At 33.1% G+C, this 24,913-nt stretch overlaps 1 protein-coding gene across 4 annotated transcripts in view; it reads right to left on the bottom strand.

The window, feature by feature from the left end:
• LOC118195384 (peripheral plasma membrane protein CASK-like) overlaps positions 1-24,913 on the bottom strand; it is a 312,734-nt gene that overhangs the window by 101,774 nt on the left and 186,047 nt on the right. For all 4 annotated transcript variants that reach the window (XM_085824783.1, XM_085824782.1, XM_085824780.1 and 1 more), the window contains exon 2: positions 6,814-6,926. In XM_085824783.1, coding sequence (XP_085680909.1) covers positions 6,814-6,926 — 113 coding nt within the window. The remainder of the gene's footprint in view (positions 1-6,813; positions 6,927-24,913) is intronic.

Here is a 24,913-nt window from a genome sequence, read left to right as displayed (position 1 = left end):
TCGTTAAACAGCTTCTGTTATACTCTGAAAGATTCCATACTTTGATATTCACAGAATTACCCGACCTTGATATAATTCGGTATGAAAATCACAATCCCTTTCTTTCCCATAGAACGAAATATGTTACAACTGCGTAATCGCAGATCGCGTTTTGAGTTAACAAAGCTAGAAAAAGTGAATTAGCACAAATACTACTGCGACAAAACATACCGCGGATTACTCATTTGAAATATAAGTATTCAAGAAATCGCTTTCAAAATTACAGAAACTGTTCGACTTCCAGCAATATCTCATTACAGCCCTATTTTATCTTCGTTTATTATCTACAAGGAAGTTAATTTTTAATAAACAAAGAATTTTTGTCTTAACGATTTTTCAAAATCGCGAATGTAATTAAACCTCGAGCGCGCGCGCTGATTCCAAAGGACCCACCTGGACTAAAGAAACCTTTCTGAAAAACGTACCTATTTTCCTCAAGTGCTTGGGGTTCAGTGCAGTCTCCTCGAAGGCTATCCTCTTTATGTTTCCGAAGTTTTTTTTGCCGGAAATTTGATTCGAAGTTTCGTTTTAATCGGATCGGTCTTTTAGACACAGAGCGCCTATTCGCATTGCTGTAGCGTAGTTCATTTGTGGTAGCACGGAAAACTGCAAACATGTCACGTAATTTATCCTATAAGGAAGAAATGTTATATTTGCAAAAATTATTAGATGTATCAACTGTTGAAGACTCCATTAAAGAAACTGATGATGAAGGTTATAATGAATTTTTTAGTTCTCATGATACAGACTCAGAAATCGAGATGCATTCTGAAAACGAAAATGAGAATAACATTTATTGCTTTATTGGAAAAGACAAAAAACCTAATGGTAAAAAAAGCCTAAAGCTGATGTTAGAACTCCTACGCATAATATTAGTAAATTGTCCGGAAACATCGGTAAGGCAAAATATGTGTAAATTCCAAATGAATCTTGAGAACTTTTACTTAGTAAACAAAGTTGCTGAAAGTCTTCAGTTAAAAGCGTATTTATATTGCATCTATTTCTGACAGCTTTGAAAGAGAGAGAAATGCTCGTCACACAAATCTAATTGAAATTCATGCTTTATTTTTGTGACATAAGTCATCTCATGTAACTGTGCGGGATCTGTGGGTAACATACGGAAACGACTTGGAAATTTGTTGACAAAACTATGTCCTACAAACTTTTTCTTTTTTTATCAAGATGTTTGCATTTTGATGATATAGGAACTCTCGCCGTCGAGGAAGAATCAGATAAACTTTCACCTATAAGAGATTTTTTTGAAGATTTTGTGAATAACTGCCATAAATATTACACTGTCGGTGAATTCATAACAATTGATGACAAATTTGAAGCTTTCCGAGGAATATGTTCTTTCAGGCAGAATATTCCTGATAAACCTGAACAATAATTTCTGAATAACCTGAATAATAATCTAATGAATTCCTAATAAATTCTATATTAATATAATACGTTTTTTTATTCCTTTAAAAATATTTTATTTCATAAAAATTTTATGGAAATTAAAATTAAAATTTTAATTTTTATAATGTGCATATTTTCAAGTTTGAGCATCAAATGTTGTCATAAATGTAGCACTTTTACCTGATGAGTAACAGTTTTTTCTTCAAAATGCACGAGCCGGGTCTTTTGGACCCAGGGCGCGCGCTCCCGGGTTAAACAAAAAATACGCACTAAAGTTCACTTTTGTCACTTTCTGGTGACATTTCGGAAAAAGTATTTTAAATATTGAAGAAAATTTGAAGACAGCATTTAATCCGAAACGAAAGTTTTCGGATGGTATAAGATGAATAAGAGAGGCAGAGAATGTATCGTCAATGAACCAAACTCTAGTAGCCATCTACTCTACTCCCAATTATTGAGTAAACTTCGATGAAATCAGAGAGCTTGGCCATCATCGTTGAATCGTATTACTGAAGATATTCCTGTATTACTTGGATTATAACCAGCAGTTTCGAAAAATCATTTATGCTTGCGACGCTTTTCTCCAGTCGTTCCAAAAGCAATTACGCGTTTAAGTAACAAAGATGCTTTTTAAGTATTAGTTCTTTCGAAACGTATTACTAACAGCGAAGAAACATACTAGATCTATGTTCCTGATACAGACATAACTCAATAATTAAGTTAATCTCTTGAAAGATTACATGAACAGAAACATCTCATCAAAGCCGGTCAAAAATCTAGGTAAATTTGACAGTTTCCTTCGTCTACCGAGGGTTTTATTTCAGGAATTTCTATTAACTATATAAATTATGGTATAAATTGAGGTCTACGGTGTTTATTTGAAACCATTCGCTGAACATGACCGGAACTGCGACGAGATAACTTATGGGTTTCGCATCATAATCATGCATCTGTTCACAATGTTTTTTGTTGCTCGTGGCCGCATGTGATTTTTCTTATCTTCACGTTTAAAGCACTCATTTTGAATGCAATAAATCAACATTGGTTGCGAAAACTGAGAAGATTTCTAGAAAGCAACTTTAAGACAAGTTTTCTAGAATTGGAGAAAACGTTAGCATATGTGCATTGCAGTTCAAGGAGATGTAATCAAACATGAATCCATAAACTGTAATCTTATATTTTACGTAACCTTATAGATACATCTTGATTGCGATAATGTAACTTCAATCTATATGTTGTGCACAGAACAATTCTTAATTTTTCTCAGTCAGGCAACAACAACACGTACAATTATTTTATAGAAATAATCATTTGTTTCGTAAAAACTTTTCTATATGATAACATTGTATATTAAAAAAGAAAAGTAATCAAATAATAAAATGTTTATATAACAGTAAACAGGAGCAAATCTAACATTTGAAATGTGTTTTAAAGCTGTTTTGTCTTCACGTAAAACTCTGAGAAAGCTGGAACGAAAACTAAAAAAAACATGATAATTTTGAAGAATAAAATTATGAAAATATTCGACGCTTGAATACAGAAGCGAAATAATGGAATCTCTAGTAACCGTCAATTTTTAAACAGGTGGTGAGCACTACAGAAGTGGGGAGGGGGGGGAATTGCAACAGTAGATGGAGGAGCACCTCGGAAATTTGAGCCGCATAAGCATACAACAGAACGCGTTTTACGTATTCAGAGGGCGAATAGTCGCGGATGGGAAGTACATAATATGCAATTATAAAAATAAAGAAAAGAGAAAACAGCAATATTTGGTTACGAACTTGCTGCGCTGCACCTGTCGGTTCTCTTAAGTTACGGCGAGCAGGCAATTAACTGAAATCATATCCAACGGAAAGGCTCTTTATTATACTGGTAATATTTGCGAAGTACAGTTTCCAAAAAGAAAAAGATTCACTATTTCATTTTGGAATGATCTCGTACCTACCTCTATCTGACTTATTTCAGCTCTTTAATGACGCGATATGTTGCTGTCTTTATCAAAGATGCAATGTCTGCAATAGTAGAAAATAAAGGTTGCTCGAAAAGATCTTTATTACTATTACAATACAAGAAGGAAACAATTAATGGAAACATAGATTGTGATAAAATAAAAAATGTATCCAAAAAGGTTTTTATTATAAAATTTCATAACAGAAAAGCTGCAGCTGTTTAACAAAATGCAGTAAACTTCAATATGTTCTTTGATAAACGCATAAAATTTTCGACTGCTAAACATTTCTTACATCTACGAGTCTTTTTTAAGCTCCAGCCAGTTTCAACTCGCAGAGCTATTAGCAGGTTTTCTTCAATTAATCACAAAACTTATAGCATTTATTCTGTGCATAGCGTAGTTCTAAATTCGGCAGGAAAGTAGCTCATTTTGCAAAGAATTGTTACACACAACTGAGCTAAAAAAAATTAAGAGATGCTCTTGATTTTGCAACAGACAGCAATTCAATAAATAAGTTTATGCATTTTCATAACAATACAGACTGGGTCATTTACATTAGGGAAAAGCTCGAGGATTATCTGCCTAAACTCCACTACAGTCTTCAGGCAGAATCATTGCATACAGAAATTGCGAATCATCCTTCCGAAAAATCGGTCATCGTGTCAGACGTAGCCCTGCAACAGTCATGCGAATACAGAATCAATGGCTGCAGGAGGGATCAACTGACGGAAGGAGCAATTGTAAACCCCTCGGCGCACCATTCCACGGGAAAACAGACATATTGTGCACATGGCACTGATAGAGCGCACTGCCACATACGCAATTATATCACCACGAATGCAGTCTATAACACAGCAATCAGTGTCTGCACGAAATATTTGACGTCGTTTAAAGTACAATGGACTATCCGCTAGGAGTCCATTGCTTCGCTTACCTTTAAACCACAGTCATTTGCGTTTGCAGTGGTACACTGAACAGCGGACCTGGACATCCAAATGCCTTGGAATTGTATTTTCGGATGAATTATGCTTCTGCGTGAAGTACCACGTTAGTCGGATTAGAGTTTGGAGACATGGAGAGAGGCTGCTCAATTGTTGTCTTATGCATCGTCATACTGGCCCTGCACCCGGTGTCATGGCGTGGAGTGGTATTGGGTTCCATGCCACCACCTATAAAGCATTATCGGTACACTTGCCACCGAACGCTATACCTCTGAGGTTTTGCAGTCTGTTCTCCTTCCTTACCTTATGCCCCATTTCAAAAGGTCAATGCGCGACCAGACGTTGTACGCAGTGTTGGAGCTTTGTTCACCTTACATTATTGCCCTGTTAGCCTGGCTTGCCTGTTCTCCAGATCTATCGCTCAACGAACATATCTGGACAATGACTGGAGAATCCCTAGCCCAGGATTTCGCACCCGCATGTACACCAAATGAGCTCTGGCTACGTGTGGAGGCAGTATGAGCTGCCATTCCCAACAACACATCCAAAGCGTCTTTCACTCATTGCGACGGCGTGTAGCAGCGGTTACTGACAAATGTGGAGGCAACACTCATTACTGATTTTCTCATCTTCCTCACCTAAAAGAAGGCTGCGTTTCGAATAATTTAACATTTATTCTCTGTGTAATCTCCGAAATAAATTTGGCTTTTTTATCTCTTTTCCTCCTTCTTATTGCATTTTGAATGACCAGCAGTGTAAATATTTCAGTTTACATTTATGTTAGAATAGAAAGTTTATTCCAAAATTAAAACAAAATTTTATATTAATATTTCGAGCATTCATTCATCGTTATCCCACCATATACACATCACGGTAAAAAGTAAGCGTTATTCATGCATACATACTACTTTTATGTTAAAAAATAAATCTCCTTAAAAATACATATTATATGCATCTTAGGCAAAAAAAAAGATCATGATAATAATCGGGCTGTTAATATAACCACAGGAAAAAATTTTTAATGCGAATTTATTCCAAAAAGTGATTATTTAAAGATTGTTTATAAACAGGCTAAATTTAAAAAGGTCAAAATAAGCATACTTTGAAGCCTCACTTACAATAATATAAAATTTCAAATTAATTAATCCAATACAAATGCTTAATTTTTTACGTTATTTTTGAAATATAGTTTTAATTCTCTGCACAGCGTTTAACTTTTGACATTTTTGCATTAAATGATAAGATACTGGGTAATTTATTACGCCAAAGGTTTGCAGTTTCAAGTAGTAAGAAACCGGAATTATAAATTAATACATGAATTTTACAAAATGAAATAAACTAATTATCAGGAAATCAGATTTCAGAGCGGAAACACTGCGAACATTTTTTAGTTACTTTAGCATATCGATTATTAAAAGAATAATTAGATTTAAAATGAATTAATTCGGTCTTGCAACTACAGAGAAAAAGATGGGAATAATAAAATTGAAGATATGTTCCACACATTTTATCCTATTTATTCATTCATATCAGACGCGTGGAAAAAAAGTAACAGCAAAATGAATAACCCTCCTACTTTCAAAAAAATTTTTATCCAAGTTAAAAGTAAATTGATTTTCCTCTTTAGACTATACAAAAACAAAATATTTTTCAAACAGAATAATATTTCTTGAATGACTCGTCTAGAAGACTTCCAAGTTAAGAAATGAATCTAAAGAAGTGGATTTCCAGACGCAGTCAATATTAGCAATCTGACGCCTTTCAGTAAAAATGTACAAAATTAAAAATTTTTTACAAGTTCCGTAAAAAATGTGCCAACGAGAAAAATTTCTTCGTAATCAAAGTAGTCAAAACAAAAATTTTCATATGGTATAAATAACCCGAGATGTCATGAATTAAAATTTTAAAAAACTATTATCTATGTCAAAGATAATTATTTATATTTAATTTAAGACGCAGTTTCTTTAAATATACCTTCTATACCATTAAATAGAAAGATAAAGGTTTCAATTTTTCACAAGTGGAAACGATTAAATTCGTAATTTTTGTTTAAGAATTCTTAAGTCGCTCCTAAAGCGATATCTGCTTTTATACAGTGAAATCAGTTTAAGTCAAGCATTTTAGTCAAGCCCTCCCCAAGAGCCAACTCTGTGTGTTACAGAGCTAATTTTAAAAAACCTTTAAAAGGAATATTTATTAATTACACAGAGCTTACCTTGCAATGAAGGTCGTAGAAAGATTTAGATTTTGTACCTTTTATTAAAAGGACAGTATATAATCAAATAATGTTAGCTGAAAGCCTTCGGTTCATTTGTTAAATTGGAATCATATGCTTACGAGAATTTTAGCAGACATTTAGCAGAAGACAATTAAAAAAAATATCGTAGACAGTTTTTAATTACAAAACAACATAGTATCGGCGACAAAATGCAAATTCAAGTTGCACATAAATAAACAAAAGATAAATATATTTCTTACCTTCTGTGCTAAGGCCTGGACAAGAAGTAAATTTGGCAACGTCGACGACTTTGACGGCGAACTGATGACCTGTCGTCCGATGAACGCATCTTCGTACCATGCTGAACGGACCTCTGGAAAAAAAAGAAAAGAATCTCAATATGAACATTACAACACAAAAGCAAACGAGAGGTCTAAACAGCTAGTGCAGATAGTCTAGAAAGTGGAAGGAAAAGGTATAGCTTAAATACAACACCTGTAGGTGGACCTGACTTACGATGGTTCGGTGACCTCATGATATCTCTAATATACGGGGGTTGAAAAAGCTAGATAATCATTGCAAAATTATTAATCTTGATGATCTTCCAAGTAAGTTATCAGTGGAGCACAAGAGGGAAAGATCGCTGAATAAGCAGATATATTATACCACTACTTTCTGTAACGATATGCATAATGAAAACAAACATTAAATTGTATAAGGAGAAAATAACAACTTCCCATCCTTATTAAACTATCAAGAAATATCTATGTTCTTCTGCTAGCAACTCTAGCTTTATCAGAGAAGAGATTGAAACGAACGATTTTATTCATTGTAACATCCCTGCCATCGAAAGGTCTGATGTGTTTTCAGTTGCTTCTATAAATAAAAGACTATTAAAACCATAATGTTTTTCACTTTCAATAATATATTCAGTAAATTATATAAAATACTTAATAGTTTGTTACAAAAAATTCTTCGTTAAATGAGTTTACCCTGCTATATGCTCTTCCAAACACAATTAAAATAGGTGAGATTAAGGTCTGACAGATTACGTATATTAGATGCATAACGATATTTTAAATTTAAAATAGATTTTAGCTTACGATGAGAGGACGTAATCTTATGCTTGGTTGAGAAATGAATAGTAAGGCACATGAGGATTACCAGCCTCAACTCCATTCCAATTTTGATCACCAGAACACAGAAGCTAGACTACAAGGGTCTCATAGCCGTCTTCTCTTCTTCGAAGATACATAAAGCAGAAAATATGTATAAATTAAGATTATAAAAAGCAGAAATTTTACACTAAGCTTTCTGTTTAAATTCAGGTAACAAAATAAGACTTTTGCTTAGTTATTCGCGTAAAGCGTGGGTATCATAACGTCATACAATGTAACGATCAAACAATTTTATAAGAATCCGTTAAAGACGTTTTTAATGTCAACAAGCAACGTTTCATTTGATCTATATAGAATAAGCGATCCGGATAATTAAGAATTAAGAATTTCATGCATACGTAACTTTCAAACAAAATATAACATATAGGCCATTTATTAAATGTCATATAATTACAACTACTCAGACACTATAACAAAATAAAAGTACGTAATCTCTTTTATTATTCAAAATTCTTCACGAGGATATAAGATTCGACAATAATACAATAATAACAGGCAATATTCAACTACCAAAATAAATAAAAAATAATCCAGGTTAGGAAATTTTTAATATGCGAAATATTAAAGACTTTGCATTATGATACGCATACACCATTTAGCGAAAAATAGCAAATCGATACAGAAAAATACATCATAGAATGTGCGTCAAAAAGTTCTTGAAATTATTAAAAGCTGTTTTTAGAGCTCCTACGTAAATAACATTAAATTTTCACACGCATTTTAATTACAAAGATTGTTCTCCTCTCGTTATTACCTAAACTATAAAGGTAAAAGGTTATTAAAATACTTTGCCAGTTAGTCAGTTTATGACGGTTAAAACTTCAGCCATCTAATTACTTTCTAATTAAACAACGCTTCAAGTATCAAGTTTAAATTCTCCACCGCCTGGTGCAGAAATTTGAACCAGCTATTATCGACCCATTAAAAGACAATTACATCTCCATCAGTTAAGGTAGGCGTCAAAATGGATATACTCTATCAAAGATTTTTAACAGAGTTCTCGGAAATTCTTCATGAAAGGAATATTAAGGAAAAAAAAGATTAATATCAGAAAAGATATAATGTCGACAGGAAGATGAAATAATCTATTGTGCAAATATTTGTCTTGATTAGATCCTTGTCCCTAAAAATAATGATTTTGGAAGCAAAAACCACAATTGCAAATAATTTGAACCATGAAGAATTAATATCTAAGAAAGTTTACGCGTTTCGTAGTTGTTAAACAACTCTTTTTTTTTTTTTTTTTTTTTTCTTTTCGGATTTAAAAAGAATCTTATTTCTAAAGCAGGATTAGCTACCTTTTCTTCCCTTATACAAAAGAGTAAAGTTTTCAGAATGGAAAGAAGTGAATTAAATAAGAATAAGAGGTAAACATTATACCACCTACTGCCGAAAAAAGAATTTTTCTCATTAACCGCAGTTTAAAAAATTTAACTCATTAATTTTGGAAGCATTGTTGTTCATATTCATGCAAGTATTCAAAAACATTGTGGTGGATCAATCATTATGTTATATATTTCTAAACAAGCATTCCTGTTTAAGCTGAATAAATTCCAGCTAAAGGTAAATAAGTAAGACTATACTGAAAAATAAAATTTTTTTTTAAATTATTAAAATATTTTTAATTTTTTAAAATATTTTTTTGACTACAAATTTTGAATTATTTCTATACGGCAATCCAACTATAATCTCATGCTGACGAAATGTTTTTCTTTAAAATATACTAATGCGTCAGTTAAGATGTAGCAATTTTATTTAAAGCATATACGCTTGATACCTCAAATTACTGATATCCCAATAACTTCTAGAATTAAATTTATTTCTATATATTAATATGCCAAAATTAATACATAGTTGAAAATTTTATTTCACTTTTCTTTGCTTTAAATAAATCTCAATTACAAATTAGTCTATAGAAAACAAAACATATTAGAATTACAGCAGTTACGTTAAACTTCCGATTTTCGTCACATCACGATTTTTTCATCAATTTTGGAAAAAAAACTTTCAGTTTGGAAAAAAAAGAGGATTTTTAACTATCTACATATTTCCTTTTCATGATGAACTGAAATTATGAAACAGTTCCTAATTATTTCTAATGCACTTTACATTGGAGAGAATATTTTTGCAATAAGCTATGATTTTTTAATCTAGAAGTGATATCCTCCTAAAACTGCTTTTGTATCTCTCGATTGCGACTTGAGTGTAAGTATACAAAAATGTCAAAGTGCGACGTGTTTGTGATTTTCACCATCTACTTCGCAACAATGTTACTAAAATTTTGATAAGTGACAAATAAAGTACTAAACATTATGTTGCTGTACAATTGTTCAACTGGCTAACCATTTATATATCATGATGCTTGAGTGACTATAAATTAGAAAAAATATGCTCATATTCAGAAATATCTGTTGAAATTACGCACGAGAATGCCTGTTAATTATTGAAATAATGCAAATATTTCAAACATTTTCTCATCTAAAAATAGCAGATTTAGATCTGACAGTTTAATATTTAGATAAACATTTCTTAAATAACTTGTGGAAGTGATTCACTGTTTGATGCTTACTTAGTTAATTATTAATTAAATCGGAATCAGATAATATTTCACGCAAACAGAGTAGCCAAGTAATTAATAAACTGCCTGGCGACTTATCAGTTCGCGTGAAGCTTTTAAGGCAAACATTTTGGCAAAACAATTGAATTTCCGTACTTTAGGAGTATGCCTTCGTGGTCTTTCTGAAAGAAATCCACTCCTATTCACATTTTGCACACAGAACGCCATGAAAAATGTGAAGCAGCTAGACTATTTAGTCGTCAGGAAAAAAATTTAGGACACACTACAGAAGCATTCGATGGTATTACCACTGATGGGCTGTTTCTGTATGTCCACGATAAAGTTAATTTTCGTACAACGCACATTCTTTTTTTCAGCAATATGACTTTAAGCATGTGAAACTTGAACAGCTGTCAGCTGAAGTAGTTTTTCACAACGTATAATTAAAAAATTAATTTACCACTGAAAATGCCCTATGTTGAAATCAAAATTCTGCAGTAATAGAACCTCAAATGAGTTCACATTTAAACTCTCCCAAACAAGTAAATCTCCAACATTTCAGAATGAAATCCTATCTCCAAACCATCATGTAAACGTAATAGCATATTCTAAGAAGCACAAACGATTTTAAATATAAATAATAATGAGAAAATTCATCAAGTTCGTATTCAACCCAAAAGGAAAAACGTTAGTGAAATAACAAAATCACTTTGACACAGCGTCTGTTAAGTCCTTGAGCAACTTCAAACGTTTATAATTTTAAATACACATAAATAAGAAACATACCGTGAACTACCAACTTAATAAAGCTTCATTTCTAATGTTTTAATGCAATATATCTCATATTTGTAACCTTCAACGCAACGGCATATTTTCGCGACATATTGTGGAAATAGGTTTTCCAAACACAAACGCTTCACAGAAAATTTTCTCTAATTATTACTGAAGACTTCATCGAATGATTTCAAGATTCCTCAGTTACTGCTCAAGATTTCACAAAGCATTTAAGCTCAATGAAAAGATGTAGCTCGAATATTTATACAATTTTTTTTATAAAACTGCGTGGAAAGTATTCCAGCAGGGTGAAATCAATTGAAATGGCCAAGTAATTGGTCCAACCAATACCAATCCAACATGCGGGAAAGAAGGTCATACAAAATTCAATTTTATACAGAAAACTCACATTAATTTTAATATTTTGAAGAAGAGTTCTAAAAAATAACCCCACTTACCATTAGAAAATATAAAATTAGCAATCTGAATTGATCTTAATAAATTTATAAAATTTTCTTTTGCCTTTGCTAAAAAAAACCGTAAACTATGCTTTGTAACACATATCATCTTCAAAATCGTAAAAACAACCTTGTATTTAGCGTAGGTATAATGAAACACTCAATCGATTTCGAGGGCAGCTAAAGGTCCCTCCTCATCAGGAGAAAGAGATACCTAGAAAGAAGAAAATAAAGGAGAAGGAGTCACAGAAACACGTGGTCCTTATCAGCACTGCACGTGGTTATAACTAGATTTTTAATCAGAGTTGCACTGGCCGCCTACTTTTACTGAGCCAGGCTATCTGATCAAGCATAAAGGACAAGAAAAATTAGCGAAGTTAAAATAGGGAGCGAGGGGCAAATGCACCTTCACGCTCAAAATCTGAACTTCAAATTTTTCTTGTCCTTTATACTTTATCAGATAGCCTGGCTCAGTAAAAGTAGGCGGCCAGTGCAACTCTGATTAAAAATCCAGTTATAACCATGTGCAGTGCTGATAAGGACCACGTGTTTCTGAGACTCCTTCTCCTTTATTTTGTTCTTTCTAGGTATTTCTTTCTCCTGATGAGGAGGGACCTTTAGCTGCCCTCGAAATCGATTGAGTGTTTCATTATACCTACGCTAAATACAAGGTTGTTTTTACGATTTTGATTGTCACATTAGCGTGTTTCTCTTCTAGTCTACATATCATCTTGTTTAAATTTTGATCACTAGGATGTTTTCAAGAAATTCAAATATCGCCACGAGGGAAAAGCGAAGGCATTTTAAAAAGTAATCGAAAGAAAAAATATTACCTTCATAAGGTAATGTAATTTTAATACACTGCCCTTATTTTATTGATATTCAACATTATTATATTAGTTAACACGTTCGTCATGTATCTGGCTGAGGTGAGCAAGTGAAAGAGACGACAGTTGCATGTTAGCCTCAGAGGAGGCAGGTGGGAAATTAACTATGTTGTAGGAGCGAGGTAGTTGCTCCGAGTTTACCATTATTCTTTGAACGTTAATTTTTTTACCATTATTCTTTGAACTTTAATAAATGTTTGTTTCGTTTTCCTTATGGTGCCTTATTCATCCGTAAGGTCATTACAAGCGCCATGCTAGCCACCGTTGAATAACACTATACTTTCCGTTCGACCCGCGTCAGTCACTGGTAACTCAGTATACTTTACGCTCGGACCGCTCACTCACTGATAACTGGCAGTATACTTTTCGCTCAGGCTGCCTGTTATTGTTGGCTGATGATATACAATTTAAAAAATTATAATCTTCTATCAAATCTATATTCTATCAAATTCTTTTACAGATCACCTCCCCCAGCATATTGGTGAAATCGGATATTGTGGGTTAAACAGAAAGGAATACATGTTTAACATGTTAAAAAATTGTCAAGAAATTCAAAAATAAATGCATCAAACTTTTCAGCACTGAACAGGTCTAAAAAAATCACGAAAAGATTAATTAATCGAAAAATTCTACACAAATACATGTCGGAAAAATTCATATTCCTTGTAAAGATTCTGTACTGTGTACCTTAAGTTACAGTTGAATGTGAAGAATCTTAAGAACTAGTAAGCGAATAATCACTTGAGTTCGTGAGACAGTAATAAAACTTGGAAAGGGTTAAAAGACCCTTCATTATTTAAATAAGATTTAACAGAACTCCGTCTTGGAGTTGTACAATAAAGCCGACACTCGGGCTTGAACTTAAGAGACTAAGAACTAAACTAAACTAATCTTAACTAAAAAGATATAGCGGAAGCTATCAAGATTCTAACGGAGTTGGCCCCTTAACGCTAAATGACTGCGAAGCTATCACGGGCCTAACGTACGGCCGAGCGTAATAATAGCTAAAGAAGGAGTAGCCTCAAAAGGCGGATACGTGAAAAGGCTATTAGAGTAACTAGTAATGTCATGAGAAACTTTTGCAATTTACCTAGCTGCATAAAATAATAATATTGCCAATTTTCAGCGATTTCTTCTCATTTGAAATAACACGAACTTTTGCAAATATTCGATTTATACAGGGTGTTTATAAATGAATAGTGCGTTTAAAAAATTAATAATAAACCGATGTATTGCTTTACATGTGGAAATCTTAGAGCATATGCAACGGCAAATGTCCAAGTTTTTGGTTACAAACCTTCAAAACATGCATCTCTGGTCACACGACACGCATCAACATGGTGAATAAAACTAGCATTTTAAAATTAAAAGTAGAATGTGACTAATATATTGTACGATGAGGCTAAAAGGTTAAATATTTCATTGCAAAGTGTTACGGCCACAAGGCACTGTAAGCATTTGGGCGAAATGATACGTTCCCATGAATAACAACACTTTAGAAAGACCTTAATGCCAAACCGCGCATCATCAAATGAGTTTGCTATCAAAAAGATGAAACATCAACTGCTGTTTTGAAAAGTTTTAATATTAAACAAGGTTTACTGAACAAACCATTTAGCGCGACATTTTGGATCTTTCTAACGACTGCTAATGAGAAAAAACTACAGCGCACCCATGAAGTAAAGACAACGAATAAAAATTGCGATCATAGTATTGCCGCATTTATAATAAAAGTAATAATGAAAAACGCAATCAACCAGTGTTATAAAAAATTTTCATGAAGCAACAGACAGCTAGAAACAAGCTTTGTTTAATATTGCGGCCTGAAAAATCGAATACAACGAAATCATAGCTTTGAAGAACATGCTCTTGAGCCCAAGACAGACAGCCGTCGTTCCAGATAACAGCTGGAATCCTCTAAATGTCAAGCGAGGAGAGTACTTGATCCCGGTATCGATCGAATATGGAAAAATACAAGATGTTTACGCTTCATCTTTTCAACAGATAAAAAGAAGCATGGGAATGTCTAACGTTTCAAAAGATTCGTTTATTATATCATTTATTCGTTATTCTGTTATTTAAGAGGTCGAAATTGCTTAGTGACGTCCAGTAGAAAAACATCAGTCCTTTCAATTTGCTGCTGGCTTCAATGGCTATAGTGTAAAGAATTGGATTAAGTGCTTTTTTTTAAGATTTTATGCTTTCAAAGATCTTTCAGGCTATTACAGATTGAACGCCGATCCGACATTACGGCAGACCGTCCGGTTTTCTTCGGTTCTGTATGTTTGGTCAACAACGACAAAGTACGCTACAACAATAATGCCCATAATAATCATTAATATTTGAAAATAAGTAATTAACGGCTCAAAAATAAGTCTATATACTCTACTTTAAAATCTCGAACTTATTAGTCAGATGCAGTAACACTTGCAGCACACAAAAGCATTCATTCATTCTACATTGAAATTGGACAAAAAGTTGTTTTCAAACCATTTTATTCAAATGTTCTCAAAACCACTTTAAATGTTAAGATTACTAACAACAGATGAAATAAATAGTGGCAGCCTGAATTTGTTTAAATAGGCAACATTCAGCCCAAGTATGACGTTAAACCCAACTCGAGGGAAAGAAATCTCAGCGTATTTCCACGAACTACAGGATGTAGATCCCATAGAACGCACTGAATCTTTCCTTTTGGAATAAGCCCTAAACCTGAGCCGAATATTTCCACGAACTACAGGATGTAGATCCCATTGAACGCAAGGAACATTTTCTTTTGAAATCAGCACCAAACCTGAGCCGAATTTTGCTTACATAATAATATATATGAATATTCTAAATGATAAAATATTTTTATTCGAAAACTGAGATCAGAAATTCAAAACGAAATAATATCAAATAAATATACAGACAAATAAAAATTAAGGAAATAATGATAAAAATTCAGATTGGTTTATTCAGTTATGAGAGAAACCGCAAGGTTGTTTTACTAAGATTCACCTGAGAGTTGGGTAATAACGTCTAAGAAACTGCAGTTTAATAACAGCGCAATCTTTCCAACTCCGGATCATGAAATATTATCTACTGCAACAAAAGAAAAATAAATATGTAAATAGGATTATGAAAGGGAAGCTAAATAGGTATATAGGTTTGTGAAAGCGAAATATTTTATTCCAGAATACAAAGACTTTAATGACTAATTCTTCCCCTTTCGAATAGACTATTCTTAGTGGAAGTTACGAAATGTTCTTCTACGTATCAAAAACCCAAACTATATTACAAACAGCTTATCTAGCACACTGTAAGTTCTATCGCTATAGAGACAGCTTATCTCCAGACGAGGTCATAGATTCAATGAAATAAAATTACGTATAATTAAGACACAATAACACGCTGAATAAAACATCGGTTTGCCTTCGGTTTACATCGGTTTGCCTTCCACCACACTTTAAATCATGTCATCCGACTAAACAAAAGTTAGCTTCATTTTATTCCTATGTTTTCCGTGCTCTTCAAGTTTGCTCCTCCAAACTAGCCCTTGATGAAGAACTAAATTATTTAAAAGCAATAGCTATTGACAGGGGCTTTTCACCCAACATTATTAATCAAGCAGTTAAAAAATTCTCATCTCAACACACTAAAAGCCACACTCTTATTTTAGGAGATTATAAAAATTCTGTTGTCATTCCCTTCTTTCCATCAGTTAGCTATAAAGTTGCACATATTTTGCAGAAATTTAACTTTCGGGTTGTTTATTCTCCCATCAATAAAATTCCAACTTCTATACTCAAGGACCCCATTCCGGATATGAATTCCTGGGGTATTTATAGGATTCCTTGCCAGTGAAGTTTAATTTACATTGGCCAAACTAAGAGAGCCGTAAAATTTCGCGTCAAAGAACATGAGGCATATGTTAGAAAAAAGGAAACACAGAAGTCTTCTGTTGCTCAACATTGTTGGTCCGAAAATCACACTTTCAATTTTTCTGCTGCCAAAATTATTCAAAAAACATCTTCCATTGGAGAACTGGATTTTCTAGAGGCATTTCACATTCATAAAAATCTTTCTGTTCTAGTTAACGATCCTAATTCCAATCCAAATTTGCCTTCGGCTTTTAGAGAAATTATGTTTTAGTTCTGGTTTCGCCAACAGATGGCGCCACTTGCTTATTCTTGTCCAGGCTTTCTTATCTTATCTAATCATTATTTCCTATCTTGTTCATTTGCGGTTTTGCAGCTGAAGATGATGGTTCGGTAAAACCATCGAAACTAGTCCCGTGAAAATTTTGTAGGTATAACGCTGATTTTTGTTGTTTGACTTCGGAATTAAAATTACGTATATTCCAGAATCTGAGTACGCTAGAAAATTTATCCATTAACCTCAATAAACCGCAGTACAAGAAATTCAGAAAACACAGATGAAATAAAGAAAGATTTTAAGAAAAGATTAAAAAAAGTTTTTAAGAAATGATAATTCCAACTGCTTTTTAAGAAAATGTTTTCTAAAAATTGCAATCCTCCCACCTGCCTTGATGCGTTCTCTGTGCATTCAAATAACAAGTAATTCATAATAAGTAAACATCACATTATAACTACCAACCGCACGGTTCAGCAAAGTAAGGAATTCATCTGACAGCTAAACGAACAACGGTCATCGAGGGTTTGATGCCGACGGTCATCGATGCCAAAGGTCACATGTCCGCTGTCAGCGCTTATGATGACTCACGGTAGTGAATTAATGAATTTTTTAAATTCATAATCTGTCTCAAAAGTCCTCATTCTGAATCTTGCAATTATAGCGATGCATTTTAACAACTTCTTACATCAAAACAAATTAACGTATAGCAATAATATCAATCAGGTTGCATGGATGAAAAATATCTTAGTAAAAACACGTAACATAACAAAAAGTAAAAAATAGAAAAATTAAGCTACAGAAGTTCCCAAGTCGACAATAGTTAAATTACACATATGTACATAATACGTAAAATAATTTCCCACAAATAATTTGTTGAAAGTACTTTTGTTACAATTACATGCAATACGGAATTTATTCTACCATATTATGTAACAGATATAGAGACACTTTTTATTCCTATACATTACACGGGATCCATCCATTACGCGGTAGTGTGCCTTCCGTTATGATGCATAATATTGTGCATGATACATTGTGATGAATAATATTATTCATCACAACTCTAAAGGCGTTGTTACGGCAGCATTTGAAACCAGCTCAAAACATCACCGAAATTGAAATTGGAAATAAAATGGCTACATTCGGAGGATCTACATAGAGAAGGATCAACACTGCACAGGATCTATACTGCGTAGCATTGATATGGCGCAGAATCGTTAAAGGCACGTAATCGACAGAAACGAAATTAAAACAAAAGAGGATTAATGCATTACGTAAGATTGACACCGGCAGGCAATCGACGCTGGCGTAGCGTAGAGTTATAATCAGTAATGGCGCACTCGGAAGAAAGAGTTTGATTAAGTTACTATGTTTAATGTAGTTCGGCAGGATCGACACCGGATTACCTCTAAAACTGTATTTAAAGATCTTTGAAATGTCGATTCTAACCAACATTCCCAAATAAACTACTATTCATGATTTTAACTGCTTGCTTACTGGCCAGCCTCGATGATGTAAAGTACCATATTATAAATAAATAAATAAGAAGAGATAAAATAAAAATAATAAAAAAAATCTCAAAGGTTTCAGATTTTAAATTACGTCCAAGGGGCATATTTTTACATTTTGTGTATTACCTTTATTTATTAAATATTATATTCTTCGCACTTAAACCATAAAATTCAGTTCAAGAGTAATATCGCAAAAGTATTTTAAATTGAGCAAATCTTTAGAATTTCCGATACGCAGTCTCCCGCGCTGGAGATAAAAATGTTTTTTCTGTACAACGTTGCCATGCCTCGCTTTGAAATCCTTGAGGTTGCTAATCAGAAATTCTTTAAAATTTTACAAAATATGAAATCTATAATAAAACAAATTCCGAATTTCAAATTTGGGCTTCCAGATGTTCATATTCGCAGAAGGATGACTCTAAGTACCGTTGTTTTATTACATTGCGAGAGACATACATACACTTATGCAGATTCTTCATTATTTAATTCCCTCAAATATAATATAGGGCGATAATATTTGGTGGCAACAGTTTGAAAAGTGAAACGGACGTTCAGTGATTCAACGCAAAATCGAAAAAAAATTTAGTCTCTCAGGGACAAAGCCCCTTTGGACTAATAAAATGCAGATATTTCAGAAGTAATACATTTTAGATGTAAACTAAAAATCACTCGGTGAAAATGTCTCGATATTTCTACTCATATACATCCTAAAAAGAATTTGTTTTAAGTGCAAAGAGCTAGCAAATCAAATATAGAATTTTGATAATAGTTCCAATCTAAGCATACTGCCATGCAAATCATTTAAATGATATCTGATAACAATATCATCTGCGAACGCTAAAGTACTGGAATCCTAGCACATTGTGAGTTTTTGTAATTTAAAATTTTCTGTTACTAAAATTTAATTAAATGTTATTAATAACCCAAAGATAGCAAATATCCAAAGTCCTCTTGGAACATGAAAAGGACAAAATTAACTTTATCACAACAATAAGAGCGAACACGTAATACTTTAATTTAATAATAATATCCAATAACCAATAAAGGAATCTGCAGCTAATAGCACAGCGTCCATAAATGTTTATCAATTCTCACTCTTAAAATTAATAAACACGTGGTAAATTTACAACACTGAAAACTCTAAGCGAAACTAATTTCACCTTCGAGCAATTCCCAGTTAAATGAATGATGGTAGCGGTAAGTTCATTGTTTGAACAAAGAGAAGTCATACAAATTTTGTACACTATTTAAATCATTTATTCAGCATTATTATTGTTCGCACAAAGAGAAATGCAAAACAGACTTCGCACTCCGTTTTAAGCGTTTACTCAAATTAATGTTATTATGAATAGATGGCATTAATTCCTTTTAAAATCAAAGCTGTTACGCTTCTATTTAGCATACGATTTAACATCAAAAAAGAGAAGAACATCTAAGAACGTGACGCTGAATACAAAGTTCATTTTAGCTAAGCTTCAAGATAAACTTGAAAGGATACTTGAATGTGTCGAGAAATAACAACGATACTTTAGAATGATGGAAATAAAACGTGAAATTTTATTTTACAGTATTGGCAAAATATGTTGCTAATGATAAAAAATTTTTAACTATGCGTATAACAACACTACGTGGCGATGAATCTAATTAAATTTATTAATTAAGTCGACGAATTTTGAGAGGCAAAAACAGCAATCTTCTTTTCCTTTGAAGCAAGTAATTATGAGGGCAGATTATTGTTCTTGCTCTAAATATTATAGACTTTTAAGCGGTCTGTTATAAAGATAGATAAAAAGAGCAAGCTAGCGTTCTTTTTTATAAAGTAAAAATTACATATTTCTGTTTGTAAAATTAATGCTTTATCATATTATTATTCTAACTTTATAACCAAAACTTTTTTACTTTTAATCAAGGAAAGTCTAAAGCAACAATAACGGGGGCATAATTCTCAGTAATAAAAGAAATATTTAATGCTTTAAAAAAATACCTAATTATCTAAAATCAAAACCGATTATCTGAATGCTTGGATTTAGTATCAGATTATTACGTATTTCAGATTAAAAAACATAAAATAATTTGTTACTAAATTCCTGCAATGTGGTTTTCTTTTAAATATAACACTTGGATCAAAGAGCATTTAAAATTTTATTTCCATATTTTATTAATAATAAATCGATTACATAACTTAGAAGCAATAATTTTATGATAAACATTTAAAGTAATTTAGCTTAATGCTTTAAAAACAATTGTTTATCATATAATTAACGACATACGTTTAGGATAATATGTATTGTTTTAAAAATATACAATGTTATCAAAAATACGGATATATAATCTATAGAATTGTATGCATTTTAGATGCAATTAAAGATTAATTTTATTAATAATTCAGAAACGGCAATCCAGGCAGAAATAAATCAGCTTTTTCGCAAAAGCAATATATCTACGGTTGTTTTAACAATGACACCAGAGCTAATATCCAAACAGAAATACAATGGGTAACAGAATTAAAACATTTATTCTCAATCTGGCAGGGAAAAAGTGTCAGAAGCTTCCTAATAAATGATTCATTATGGCCACATGAATTTATCAATGTGTTGGTAATCATTGGCATTTCCTTTTACGTGTCATAAAACTAATGAAATGAAAATAAAACCATAAGTCTTCGGTTCATGACTTATTTTCAATATCAATTAATTTATGAAGCTTTTGACCACCCTGACTTCTTAAAAAAGGACACTTAGTAAAAGGCAGCTTTCATTTGAGAAGCCTCCGTCAGATATTTCAATTTCCTGGTTAATTAATCATTCTTAATCAATTTGATTTTAATGTTTGTGTTTCATTTAAAAGATAACACGAGTTTATACTGAATAACTAATGAAAAGTGAAGCAGAAATACTTTTGTATCTAAAGAAAATCCAAAAAGGAAAGATAAATAAATAAAACGAAAAAGGTGATTTAACAAAAGGTCATATTCACTAAAATAAGCTTTACAGAATTCGTATCTTAAGAGAAAAATAGAAAGATGAGGAAACCAAAAAGAAGAAACAATTAGAATTGATTTAGTTTAAATATCACGCTGAATAACAATCAAAAACAAAGTCCAAAATTACGAAACAGAGTAATTTTTTTTTAATATTTATGCTGATTCTTAATGTTGGACTTTGTTTTTGATAGAATTAATTTGTCAAATAACGACTAAATGACCGCTAACGTTTTTCGATAAATCTTAGCTATTCTTTCTCTGTCATGTCTATTATATACATATTGTATTATTGGCATAAAAATAAAAATTTTGTAAAAATATATCACACAGTTCTAAATATAACAGTTCTAAAACTCTGTATCTGTATAAACAGATACAGAGTTTTAAAACTGTTCAAATAATATTTATTTACTAACAATGTTAATTTTTAAATTGTTGAGATGAAAACATGTTGGAATATAAATAATTCAAAAAATATAAAAAATTTTTACTCGTAGTTTAAAACCTGTAATCATTCTAATAGATTAAATCTGGCACTAACTCTGAAGGATATTATAGACTCCTGCGCAAAGTTAAGAGAATCAGCATTTTATGCCGAATTTCTAAAAAACTAGTGGACAGATTTTAATAACATTAGATATGAATATATATTCATAACATAGAAAGAGATGTGCCATTTGAAAGTCATTTTATGTAAGCATAATTATCAGTAAAGCTCATAGTGCTTTACTGATATTAGTATCCGAAATCCATATTAGTTTTGATCCACTAATATGGGGTATGGGCCCCTCTCAGAGCCAGAAGGATCGCGCAGCATCACGGCATACTTGACAGGAAGCAGGTGAGGAGTCTCCGTGGCAGTCGATCCCCAAACTACAGCAAGTTTTCAATTCAGAGATGGGTTCTCGGAGGAGGATGACGAGATGAAATGGTGCTTTGAAGAGCGTATCAGACATGCTCTATAAGGTTAAGGTCAGGCAATCTGGCTGGTCATTCAATGCGGCGAATCTTGAATCAAATTAGGTCAAGAAAACTGGATAGAAAATCCATGCGGCGAATATCTTCCTTTTCCAGGTAATCGCCGACTAGCAGAGTCCTATGTGTCGTCATTTACAGAAACTCAGGACAAACTGCGCCCCTGAAAAACCAAACACAGGTCTCTATACCTCATAGCTTTTTATAAACACATGCAGGAGTGTGCGGCCATCCAATAGAATTCTTGCTCAAACCATTACACCTCCACTACAGTAATAATCCTTTATTCTGATAGAAGAAGGATGGTATCGTAAACCAGACTCTCTACTGATACAGATACGCTGAAAATCAACGTCTATCCTGAATCTCGGTTCACTCTCTGTCAAAAGCATGGTGCTCGACTAAGTCTGGTCCGAAATGCATGTTGTCTACACCATGACAAACGCGCTCTCTTGTGTGTTGCAGTGAGCGAAACACAAACAGCGGGTAATATATATCCCTGTCTTAAGAAGCCTTCGGACAAATGAAGACCATGAAACTCGGCTTCCAGTGGCGGCATACGGCCCACGTGAGAGTTGTAAAGCTGTAGCAGTCCTGTGTTGCTGCACTGAAAGTGGCAATAACGCTGAAAATACCAAATAACGATGCTCATTTGTCGTACTGGATTCTGGTGTACCTAGCTCAGGTCCTCTCGATATGGATCCAGTGTCTTGAAACAGTTTCCAGAAACTTCAAATGATATGGGGTGTTACACTGAGCTCTGTAGCCACCTGACAATTCTTCATCTCATTCCGTCATCCATACTTTCGTGGCTATTCATTTTAAATGATATCTTACAAAATTAATCCAGCTGTTGCGAGAAACACGTAAAATGACGGGATGAAGTACGAACACATAAAATCGCCGAAAAACCCCTCGTGTCCTTATATCCCCCTCTACAATCACCAGCTCCGTAGACACATACGTGTACGATAACATATTCGACTCTGAATATTTACATAATTCTTCGGTGGCATAATTAGTACCTTTAGTTCAAAACGTTTCGTAAAAAAAAAAAGATGTAATATGCAAATTCAGTTAATTTTGTCCTCGAGTGCATAAAGATGCATCCAATTAGCCACAAATTTTTATATATGCAGATCATCATAAAAACATAAACATACAAATGATAAAGCATCACAGCATATCAAGTGACAAATAGTAAAATGAAAATTAGTACCCACTGAAAGTGGATTTGTGTTAGTCTATATATCTTGCATCTAGTCGAAGAATGCGATTAGACTTTCAGTTTCTGATTGAACAAAAATTTTGAAATTACGTAAAAGTGCATTGTCTAACTCATGTGATACTCGTGAAATTTATTGCAGTGATAAGAATGTGGCTAGATGATTCATTGCTTTCGTTTGATTAATTTGATTACGGCAAAGAATACGAAGGCTATCTGCCTAAGAAGAGGGTTGCATTCGTGGAGATGAATTCATTAATATGAGGGATTCCAACTATCCTACATGCAAACAAACAATAAAATAAACGACACATTTGCATTTTTCAGTGATCATAGAACCACATTAAAAACGTTCAATTGACAACACATATAACTACATTAAATTAATTCTAACTCAACAGTTCTGATCTTTTGTAAAACAAACAATAACCGCAAGTAGAAATATCGCCTAGAACAGCAAGCATTTTTGCTAGGTGGAAATTCCTGATATTAACTTCCGATTCTATAAAATAGGCGTTTGCGAATGCAGTGGTCACAAGAAAGTCGCGCATAGACGAAGGGTCGGTAAAACGAAACTAATTTTGCTTTCAACAAGAATCTATGTCTAGAAGTCCACAGTAATGTCTTAGTGCAGCGTCCAAGTACCAATGCCAATACAGATCTTGAATTTGTTCTTATGGTATTACTGTGCTCCACTACTGTTTCTGACTCAAATACATTAACAAAACTTTTTAAGAGCCAGAGAACCATCCCTAAGAATATGAAAAATTAGGTGCCGCCACCCGATTTTCAGTATATCCTTAAAATGGTTTATGTGATTACGGCAAAGCCTCGAAGGCTGTCTATCTAAGGGAAGGGATACCTTCGTGGAGGAATTTTTAAGGGAAGCTGACTCGTATACACGTTACACATGGGAAAAACCACGAAAACACCCATGCAATCAACCCGTTCGTAGGTTTCCAACCTCGGACCGAACTACCAGTGGTTAGCGACTTTTACCGCTCGGCCGCTAGTGGGCCATATCCTTAAAATGATTTAGGCGTTATTTCCCTGTAGGACATTTCGCACTCAATGATGGCAAGTGGAACGCAATGTTTAGAAACACAGATATGTTTGCCATAAGCTTCCTACTACAATGCTCTGCTTAAGAGGGTAAAATACCGTTAATCCATAATCTCAACAGCGACTAGGACACTAGATACTACCATGTGTTTTCAAAAATAAATAATTTAATCGAATTTGCATAGATTGTCACACTATAATGTGTTTCCAACGTCTTATTTTCTACATTAAATATCAAATAGCAGCGGTTATTTGCTATCAGATAGCTAGAAAGAGTAAGAAGCTTGCTTAGATACATACGTGAGAATTTTCTAAACCGGAAGTCTCAAAGTGCTAGCTCTGTACCTTTTCATTCTTGCCACTCTGATCGTGCCTTTTATAATTACCTCATTCTTCCTGTCGTTCTTGGTGTTGTAATTTAATGGCCAGTAATGTAATAAAAAGAAAGTTTAGCACAAATATGCACTAGAATACGCAACTCTAACAGAAGTTTAATGCTATTTAAAACAAAAATTTCTATAGAATTTATTAAATAAGTAATATTACATAATTAGAAATGAATTTCCAGAAGCTAAAACTTCATTTGAAAATTTACTATATTCTAAAATAAATA

The sequence above is a fragment of the Stegodyphus dumicola genome, chromosome 10, assembly GCF_044657685.1.
Source record: "Stegodyphus dumicola isolate Sdum_Otavi_A_Nest chromosome 10, ASM4465768v1".
Lineage (NCBI taxonomy): Eukaryota > Metazoa > Arthropoda > Arachnida > Araneae > Eresidae > Stegodyphus > Stegodyphus dumicola.
The sequence above is the reverse complement of the archived record's forward strand: the minus strand, read 5'-3'. Positions and strand labels throughout refer to the sequence as shown.